Below are 10,077 nucleotides of genomic sequence, written 5' to 3'. Positions count from 1 at the left end.
TTTCGCATTGTGTTTCCAGGACAGAGAACAGGCTCGGTGAGCGGTGCAGCCTGACCCAGTGCCGTGGTGGGGGGTGCGGGGCTTGTGCCCCGCTCTTCCTGGGGACGAACCTGTCCTTCCACTCCCGCTGCTCTCCGGGTGACGTTGGGCGGTGCCCGGACGCGTGGTCTCGTGTCACGGGGGGACTCCAGCACGCAGGGCTTGCACCTGCCCTGCCCACTGCAGACCCAGGGGCTCTGGGAGGCAGAGGTTCTGGTGACCTTTCTGTGCCCACCTGGCCCCTGCACAGACTTCTGGGAGGAGCAACCACCCTGCTGCCTGGAGGGAGGGGCTCTGCCAGAAGCCCCCTCCTGGCTTGCTGAGCACAGGGCGGACGGCCGGAGGCTGATAGGGGCTCTGCCGTGAGGGGCTGGTGGGCCATGTCTCCCAGCCCCCGTGCTCACCCCGGACCCGGATGCAGGGTGGGGCACGTGCCCTGGGCGTGCACCGGCTCCGTGCAGGCAGGCTGGCTAGTGGGGACGAGCGGGGCCTGGAATGTCCAAGGCTTAACCCAGGAAAGGTGATTTCTCAGCTCCTCCAAGTCCAGGGGTGCGAGGGGGGTGGGCAGGAGGGAGGGGGAGGAGGGAGGGAGAGGAGGCAGGGACAGGAAGCAAACAGACGGGTGTGCTCCATAAACTTTATTTACAAACAGTGTGGCCTGCATTCAGCCAACCCTCAGCCTTGGTTTGCAGCCCTGCTCTGCTTTAAGTAAACTACTTGGTTGTCCCCAGGGCCAGTTACTGGCGCCCCGCCTCGCAGCTGTCTCTCCCTGTGTCCCCCCACCCCACGGCCCCACCTCGGGCGCACTAGGGGAACGGGGCGCGCAGCAGGAAGCCCGGGCTGGGCTCGGAGCGCATGAGCCGGCGCAGCCAGTCGGCGTAGCGCGACACCCGGGTGTACACCCCGAAGTGGCCGGCGGCCGCGCAGCCCTCGCCCCAGCTGACCACGCCCGTCAGGTACCAGGTGCCGCGGTAGCGCGTGGCGTGCGGGCCCCCGCTGTCGCCCTTGCAGGCGTCCTTGCTGCCGTCCGCGTAGCCGGCGCAGAACATGTTCTCGGTGACGCGCCGGGAGCCGGGCCGGCGCCGCGACTGCCGCTCGCAGTCCTGCGTCATGAGCCGCGGCACGTCCACGGCCATGAGCTCGCGCGCCGTGGCGCCGCGCTCCAGCAGCCGGCCCCAGCCGCTCACGGTGGAGAAGCGCACGGCGGCCAGCGCGCGCGCTGCGAACGCGGGCTCGGGCAGGCACAGCGGCGCCACGTGCGCGCCCAGGCGGGCGGGCGCGCGCAGGCGCAGCAGGGCCACGTCGTGGTCCGGGGAGCCGGCAACGTAGGTGGCCGGCAGGACGATCTGCGCCACGCGCCGGGGCTGCTCGTCGCCGTCGTCCTGGCTGAGGTCGTGCTCGCCTGCGTGGGGGGGAACGGGCCGAATCCGGAACTGGGTGCTGGGGCCCGAGAGGAAGGGGTGGCAGCCTGGGCGCGAGGGGAGAGGGCGCCCCCAGTTCTCCTCAGTTGCTCCCAGCCCGGGCCTGAGCCTCCTGCGGTCCTGGTCTTGCCCCCCGGGGGGTCCTCCTCCGGCGAGGCAGGGCAGGCGCTGCACCCCCAGGTCTTCTGACCTTCGTCAGGGAGCGGGAAGAGGCCGAGAGGAGCGGCCGCGGCGAGTCTGCCCACTCCCCTTTCGGGAGGCGCCCACGGGGCGTGGGCCTTGGCCGTGGCCCCGCCATGCCCTCAGCCCTGGGACATTCCCGCTCGGCCCCCCTCAGGTCAGGAGACAGGACGGCACCTACCCAACACCACCGTCAAGTTCCTCCCGCTCTTGACTCTGTCAAAGCAGTGGGCCGCAGACACCACCCAGCTGGGGTCCACCAGGGTGCCCCCGCACAGCAGAGCTCCGTTCAGCGTCAGCAGGGCCTGGGCAAGGGCACAAGTGCTCTGAGGGGCCCCGCCCCCGAGGGACCACTGGCGGTGCGCGACCGCCTCTGGAATCCAGGCCCCTCCTGGGCAAAGCCGTGCACCCTGGCTCCGGGAGGCCACTCCCCACCCCTGGTGGAGCTGTTCTCCTGGCACTGTCCTGACAGTGGGCATGTGGGTGTTGGATTCCACCGTGCACCCCCGGGTCGGCACGTAACTTTGACCCAGTGCACCTGATTTTGCAAAGATCAGCACAGATCCTGCCCCAAAGAGCTACCCTGAGGATGGCATGAACTAACTCTATTGAACACCAGCATGGTTCTTTGCACAGAGTAGATGCTCAATAAACATCATTGTCTTTTCGACTTGCTTTCCCCCGCTAGGGGCAAGGAGGGTGCGGAGCTGGGAGCGAGGGGTGGGCTGATGGCGGCGACCGGGGCCGGCCTGCGGCTTCCACTCTGAGCTCTGCCGATTAGTTCTCCTGCGCAAGGCTCCACGCTGCTCAGAGAGGGGAAACCAGGGCTGGAAAACCCTCGGGCCGGGGAAGCCTTACCTGCCATGGACACTCCCCTTTGGGGCACACCTTGCCACCCACAATTCGGCCTTTGGGCATGCTGGTGTTTCTTTTTTCCAGAATAGGTATTTTTCCACACGGATATTCAACTGCACAAAACAAAAGTCAGCAAGACAGAAGGTTTGCGAGGGACGAAGGTGCCAGTGGGTGGAGGCTCAGAAGCACCAGTACCCTAAGAGCCAGGGGCCGGGGGCCGGGGCTGTGGTCGGCAGGGCGGGCTGGGGGCTCAGGAGGCCGTGTGGAAGCTGCAGTGAAGGAGACAGTGTGCAGGGGCTGGCTGGGTGGGGGGCAGGTGTGGCTGCATCTTGGTACTGAGCTCTGCTCACTTTTCCAGGGGGAGAAGACGTTTCGCTTGCGTTTACTGAAAGGTGAGTGATACTCTGTCTACGGAGGAACCCACAGTGAAAACGAGTGTGTTGTTTGATCCCACGCTGACTTTGGTCTTTAAAGCCCCTGGGCCAGAAAAGAACCCCTGCAGAGGTGGCAGGCTGGACTTCAGGCTTTTTGGGCGAGGCGGGGCCCCTCTACCCCTGAAGGGACACAGTGGGTTTGGGGTGTCCCAGCCTTTGGAATTGCAGCCCCATTAGTTTGAGGCTGGTTTGGAGAAAAATTCCATTTTCCTGAGAGGCCATGCCTTTAAAAACTTCTGGAATCTAGAATTGTGCAGCAGCTGGTACAGACTCTGGGTGCGTCAAAGTAAATTCACGAGCGCCGGCAGCTGCCCCACACGTGGGACGAAGGGAGACAGCCTTGACTGGCTCCCCTGGCCTGACTGGGACAGGCAGGGGGCCCGTCCTGGTCGCTGCGGCTCTGGGCTGCTCCCGTGTGGGGGCTGCCTCTCCGCCCTCAGCCCCCACGTGGCAGTAGCAGGTGTTCAGTGGATGCCAAGCACCCCCCACCTTGCAGCCAGGAAGATAATCTGCAGTGGGACAAGGCATCTGGCACGTGACACAGCAAACAGCCCCTTGAGCCCCGTCACCTGTGGGCGCACAGGACACGCCATCCGCTTGTAGTGAGTACCCCTCGTGGCACCAGCAGGAGCGCTTGGCCTCCGCGTGGTCGCTGCAGTACTGCTCACAGCCACCGTTCTCGTTTGCGCAGATCAGCTTGTCGTTCTTGTCTGGGGACAGGAAGGGAATGGCCTGAGAGGGGCCGTCCTGGTGGTGGGGGTGGCGCTCTGCTTGGAGGGTGGCGCTCAGCTGGGGGCTGCGGGGACTGGGTACCACCTGCTCTGCATATTGGCCCTGACGACGGGGCCGGAGCTGGGGGAGCAGCCGGGCCCGTGGGGGACAGGGCCACCGAGACGGCATTTGGGGCACGCCAGGCTGGCAGCCGGGGGCCTCCGAAATGCTCCCTCCCCCAAGCAGCTGACAGGAAGCTGAGGACGGCCCCGGAAAATAGTGAAAGCCCCTGGTGACAGTAAAAGTGTCCTGCTGGGTTGGAGACGCCGCCAGTGAGGGCCAGAGACACGAGACTGGTCTCCAAGCAGACCTCGTGCGCCCTGAGCCCGCCTGGCTGGGACAGAAGATGAGGGACCCTCAGTCCAAGCGGCTTGACGGGGGGTGGGAGCTGGCCCTGAGTGAGCGCAGGGCCTGGCGGGAGGCTCGTCCTGGGACGTGCAGGGCCAGGGCTGCGGTGCACCAAAGGCTGAGCAGCGGGGAGTCTCTTTCCTCAGTTTCCCTCTACTCTTCCTGGGTTCTCTTGTGCTTAGAGAAGACAGTGGCCGTGGCCGAGAAAATCCAATGCTGTGTGAGGATGTGCACCTGGATGGGAAAGCGTTAACCTCGCCCAAAGAGACAGTGGCCTTTGCCCTCGGCCCCTGGGAGGTGACCTCCAAGGCCCCGGAGGTCCTGCCTGAGGCGAGTGTCACGGCTTAGCTGGGCCTCGGGCCTGCCGCACGGTCCAGCTGACAGGCAGTCACCCTGTCTGTGTGACAGGGCCGAGGCTCGGGGGGCTTTCCGGGTGGGCAGCACTTTGTACGTCTCGTCACGTGTTGTTCTGGGAGGACTGGGGACTGTCCATGTGACTCCACTGGGTGGGGCAACCGGATGCTTGGGCCTGGCCCCTCTGCAGCTTTTAGCCGTGTCCTCTGCTGTCACCAATTGTGAGTGTATCCACTCTGGTGGGTTCTGTGAGTCCTTCTAGTGAATTCTGCCCCTGAGGAGGCCCGCAGCCCCGGGCTTTGAGTTGGATATTTGGAAGGTGAAACCGTCTCCTGCCTGTACTGCGGCAGGTAGAGCAGGGGGAGCTGAGCGAGCTGCCTCGCGGGCGGGATGTGGAAGCCGGGCAGCGACACCGAGCCCGGCCCCGGCCCGCTCCAGGCCGGTCAGAACCTCCCAGGCCTGGGAGCCCGAGGGGCCACCCAGTGTGAGAAGTGGAATCTTGGGGCCCTAGGCGGCAGACCCCCAAGGTGGGAAGGGGCCTTCAGTGTCACCCAGGTCGACGTCCCTGTGGGGCCAGTGCCAGCTAGGCACGGGGAGCGGAGCCTCACTCGTCTCGCAGTTCCGGCCCTCGAAGTCGGGGAGGCAGAAGCAGACGTAGGCCTGGAGCTGGTCCTCGCACGAACCCCCGTTCTGGCACGGATCGGAGGCGCACTGGTCCCCGTCTGCGGAGCGGGCGGCGTCAGCGGGCGGGGGGAGGGCGGCCGCGGCCCGAATCGGGCTCCCGACTCACCGTTGTAGGAAATCCAGAACTGCTGCTGCGGGGCGAGGGAGGGAGCCGCGTGACACCCCTGCTGCCCGGCGGCACGGCGACCCTGCCCGCGGACTCGGGATGGGCTCGGGATCCCCATTTTCCTCTGGACACGAGGGGGGCTCATCTCGAGGGGGCATTTTCCTAATCTCTCCCCTCTCCAGGGCATCTGGGGCCACCAGAGGCCACGTATTTCCCTGTCCCAAGTCAGAACATCCGAGTGTCAGCCCCGACCCTGCCACCTCCGAGCTGGGACCTGGGGCAAGACACAGATGCTCTGAGCGTCCATCCTGTCCTCTGGCGGGGCACCCACGCACCCACGGGCTGTCCCAGGACAGGGGCAGCAGGAGGTGCAGGGCATCCCGCCACGGCAAAGGGCCCGTGGATAAAACTGGTTCCGGGGGCAGCTCTGGCCAAGCGAGTGTAAACGCACGCGCTGCTGTGACGCTGCCGGCGAGAGACGCTGACGACGCGCTGACAGCTGGTGACATGAAACCCTACACTGCGACCACCTCGGTTTGCCTGGAAAAGGCCATGCTAGTGCCAGTCCCAAACAGCCGGACTTCCTGCAGGCTGTGCGGTGGCCTGTGAGTGTGACGTGTCTTGTGTGAGCGTGAGGTGTCCTGTGAGTGTGAGGTGTCCTGTGTGAGTGTGACGTGTCCTGTGTGAGTGTGAGGTGTCCTGTGAGAGTGTGAGTTGTCCCGTGTGTGAGGTGTCCTGTGAGTGTGAGGTGTCCCGTGTGAGTGTGAGGTGTCCCGTGTGTGAGGTGTCCTGTGAGTGTGAGGTGTCCCGTGTGAGTGTGAGGTGTCCTGTGAGTGTGAGGTGTCCTGTGAGTGTGAGGTGTCCTGTGTGAGAGTGAGGTGTCCTGTGAGAGTGTGAGGTGTCCTTGAGTGTGAGGTGTCCTGTGTGAGTGTGAGGTGTCCTTGAGTGTGAGGTGTCCTGTGTGAGTGTGAGGTGTCCTTGAGTGTGAGGTGTCCTGTGTGAGTGTGAGGTGTCCTGTGAGTGTGAGGTGTCCTGTGTGAGTGTGAGGTGTCCTGTGAGAGTGTGGTGTGCGATGTCCTGTGGGTGTGAAAGGTGACATGAGTCAGGGCAGGTGGTAGGAAGCTCAGGACCAGCGTGGACAAGGAGCCCGGGGCCGAGGCGACGGCTGCCGCTTGCTCCAGCAGCTCTGACCTGGCTCGGGTGGTTCCAGGGATGGCCCGTAACAAGCCACTGGAACCTCCTGACCCCAAAGCCGTTGTCCCCGTCCTACCCTGCCCCACCCCTCTGGTGAAAATGTTCAAAGGGAAATATTTAAGGGAAGGGACACGTCAACGATGCCCAAACATAGAAATTTCCGAACTTGAAGCCAGACGCAAAGACAAGCCTGTGCAAGGCCCACGAGGCGGGGCGGCCTCCCCCGCGTCTGCGCTGCCCGCGCTGCAGCGCTGCTCGGCTTCCCCGCTCCCTCAGACGCTGGGGGCCTTCCTGGGGAAGTCGAGGGACACATGGAGTGTGCTTTCAGATGACATTTTCTGATGTAAAAGCTGGCATGCGAGCTGGAGGATGTCCCCGGAACAGGGCGAGGGAGGGGGCGTCGCCCAGGAGAGCCAAGTCATCCTAAGAGGGGCGGGGGCGACCCGCCCGTGCTCGAAGCAGTGGAGAGGCGCAGACCCCTGGCGTGACCCAAACGCCACCCCGTCCCTCCCCACAGTCTCTGCACACTTGGGCACCTGGGCGGCGCCGGGCCCTCCAGGTGGACTCACCGTCCGCTCCGTGTTCCTGAAGATCTCCCGGGCCTCCTCGAAGGAGCACTGCTCCTCCTTGCACTCCCGCTCCAGGGAGCCCGGCCGCAGCTCCTCCAGGAACGAGTTGGCCCGCCTCTGCCGGCGCAGCACGCTGTGGGCCGCCTCCTGGGTGACGAAGACTGGGCGGCAAACCCACGGGATACGCATGACCCTCTGTGCCAGGGCGCGGGGAGACCACCCATGCTGGGCCCCCCCTGCTCAGTGGTGGTCTCAGAGGGTTCCTGCTGCCCCGGGCCGGGGAGGGGCGCGGGCGGAGGCCCACGGAGAAGCGTGGCCGCCTGCGGGCCGGGCTCAATTTGGTGCTTTCTGCGGGCGGCTGGTGGCGGGCGGCGTGGCACAGCGCTCTGCGCGGGTCCGTGACAGCGCACTCTCCAGACTAGTGTAACACACGGATCCTTCTCGACCTGCTCACCTCTCCTCTAGGAATTTATTCTAAGGGATTATCGGAGGCACACGCAGACCCTCAGCCATGAGGAGCCACTGACAATACAATGCCAGTCAGAGGCCACCATGGGAGGCTCCCGCACTGCCACTGACTGCGGTGTGCTTAAAAAAAGATGGGCCGGCAAGTGAAAACGAAGGTGACGCCGCCGTGTGAGCTGCACTGTCCCTTCTGGGCACACGACAGGTGCTCACGAACAGTACCTAAGTATGGATTCGGCACATCACAGCCCTTGTGTGAAACCTAAATTCCTCATCTGTGATGCTGCTGTGTCCCTGGCAGCCAGCCCTGCCTCTCCCTGAGTTCCTGGCGGACGGCACGGCCCCCGCCTTGCCCCCAGGCCACACAGCGCCCACAAGTCCTCATCCCCGCACGCCAGCTCTCCGCAGTCCCGGGTGCCCGCCTGTGTCACGCAGGCCCATTAGCTCAAGACCCCGCCGCTCTCCCAGGGACCCTGGTCCCCTGAGTGGACACCTCCCGAGTGGGGCACCTCCCGATTGGGCACCTCTCAAGCGTCCTCCCAGCTGCTCACGGTAGCCCGGCCACCGCTGCAGTGATAGGGCCCCGCGTTTTGCTCACGAGGAACACGAGGTTGGTGGGGCTTCAGATTCTCCTGAGGACACCCAGGGCAGCGCCACTCTGATTCTGTAGGACACCTGACAGCTGTGGGGACTGTGTCCTAGAGGGCGTGGAGGTGGAGACTAGGACGTTTAAGATGCTGAAAGCTATGCAGAGGCTGAAATTGAGTGGGAAGCCCACTGAGCCCTCCTGGGGCAAGAGGGGTGTGGAGAAGGCGGTGGGAGGGGCAGGACCAGCTGGCGGGAGGGGAAGTCACACGCGCAGCAAAGACGAGAGTGACAGGGCGCCAGGTGGGCGCTGGGGAGGCGGGAGGAGGGCGTCCAGGGAGGAAGAGCTGGGGCCTTGCTGGAGGACGCAGCCCACAAGGCTGGCACCGCGGGGCGCTCGGGCAGCAGGAGGGCGGTGGGCGCCAGGGCCTGGGTGGGCGCGGTCAGCTGCCGAGCGGGAGGGGAGGGAGCGAGGAGGGTGGTGCACTGGGCCGTCGGGGCTGAGAGAGCCACGTCTTTCTCTACGTCGGATTTGCACGTGTCGACGTTGCCAGGGAGTCAGTCACTTGTGGAAGGAGAGGAGGAGGACACGGACGGGGAAAACCAAGAAGCGCCTCCGCGAGGGCTCCCAGCACACGGAGCACTCGCCCGCGCTTTCTCCCCCGAGGCCTCAGCACCCCGTGCAGGGCAGGGAGGGTGGCCGCGGTCAGAGCCGTGACCAAGCCTGCAGCCCCCGTCCGTGTCCCGTCCCTGAGCCCGGGAGCCTGGAGCGAGCCACTAGCGGGTCCTCGCAGGCGCTTGCGGGCTGGGAAAGCACCATCGGCTCCTGAAAGTTTTTGGAACAATAATCCCACCCACGCCCGGGCCGTCAAGAACAGCCTTTGCTGTGCCGCATGGCGAGCGCCTGGCACAGGACTCCAGGAGGAAGGGGCCTCCACACCTCAAGCTGGGCCACCAGCAAACGCTCCCGGGCAGGGGTGCCCGGAACAGGCGCGGTCTGGGAGACCTGGGGCCCGGCTGGTGGGATTCGCTGTGACAGCCCGGCCGCCCTTCCATCCCGGTTTGCGGGAAGCTCCCCGGCGGCGTACCTGCGGCCAGACAGCCCTGAAGCCCGAGCAGAACGCAGAGCAGCCCAAGGGCCATGGCGAGGTCTCCGCAGCCTGTTGACACTCCCGGCTGGACTGGTGGGCAAAGGGCAAGGGGGCTGGGGGAGGGGAGGGGACAGCGTCCCAAACACAGGAGAGGGCTGTGCCCTTGTGCTGCCACCAAGCTCAAGGCAGGAGAGCAGAGCACGGTGGTCCTGGCCCCGCCTGCGGAGCTTGTCCCGCAGCTCTCCGGGGCCCTGCGGGAGACACTGGCACCAGAGCCCCTCCCCGCGCCCGCCGGCCTGTCCTCGTTCCACACGCTCCCCAGGCCCAGCCACGCGAGGGTGACCCGCCACCCTGGGCTTCCCAGGGTGTGGGGCTTTCTGCGCCAACACCAGAGCACTGGGCTCGCCGGGCACCAAGCCTCCCGGGCTGGACCCTCCCCGGTAAATATCCCGTATGGGAAGGGGACGCTGCTGGCAGTTCCTCTGGGGGCCAGGCCTTGCCGGGACCGGCCGACCCGGCCTGCCCGGCAGCTGCAGGGAGGGAGGGAGGGACTCCTTCCGTCTTCCGGAGCAGTCCACGAGGGAGCTTGGTGAAGGCCCCCCAGGGAGTGTTTTCCCTCCACCAAGTGCAGCTGAAGCCCCTGCCTGTCTTTGGACAATGCCCGTCTCAGGGAGACCTCTTCACTCTTGAGGTAATTTAAAATTTTAGTCTGTCTTCCAGCGTATCTAGTAAAAAACAAACATAAAAACCTTCGAGTGGCTTCCTGGTCCGGGATAACGTGTCCAGCTCCAGTGGGGTCCCCTCCGCTCTCAGCCAGCACAGCCCCAAGGTGAGGGGGCAACGTGGTAACACCTGGTGGAGGCCTGGCTGGTTTTGGGGTGTCCTTCCTCTGTGGGGCTCTGCGCCTGAGGTCCTCACCTCCTCCTGGGCAGCAGAAAACCTGGGGGACTTCAGGAAACACGTGCCAAGCCTCTGAGGGAT

The 10,077-nt window shown here is 65.2% G+C and overlaps 1 protein-coding gene across 1 annotated transcript; it reads right to left on the bottom strand.

Annotated features, from left to right (window-relative positions):
* Positions 1–668: 668 nt before the first annotated feature.
* F7 (coagulation factor VII (serum prothrombin conversion accelerator)) lies at positions 669–9,789 on the bottom strand. The gene is made up of 8 exons (XM_012662831.1): positions 9,094–9,789; positions 6,956–7,116; positions 5,193–5,217; positions 5,011–5,124; positions 3,499–3,639; positions 2,499–2,608; positions 1,822–1,945; positions 669–1,441 (listed from the first exon to the last, which is right to left on the bottom strand). The coding sequence occupies exons 1-8, from the start codon at positions 9,146–9,148 to the stop codon at positions 846–848; spliced, it is 1,326 nt and encodes a 441-aa protein (XP_012518285.1). The 5' UTR covers positions 9,149–9,789; the 3' UTR covers positions 669–845.
* Positions 9,790–10,077: the final 288 nt, after the last annotated feature.

Source organism: Propithecus coquereli, unplaced genomic scaffold, assembly GCF_000956105.1.
Source record: "Propithecus coquereli isolate 6110/MARCELLA unplaced genomic scaffold, Pcoq_1.0 Scaffold782, whole genome shotgun sequence".
NCBI lineage: Eukaryota > Metazoa > Chordata > Mammalia > Primates > Indriidae > Propithecus > Propithecus coquereli.
This window is presented reverse-complemented; position numbering and strand designations above follow the sequence as displayed.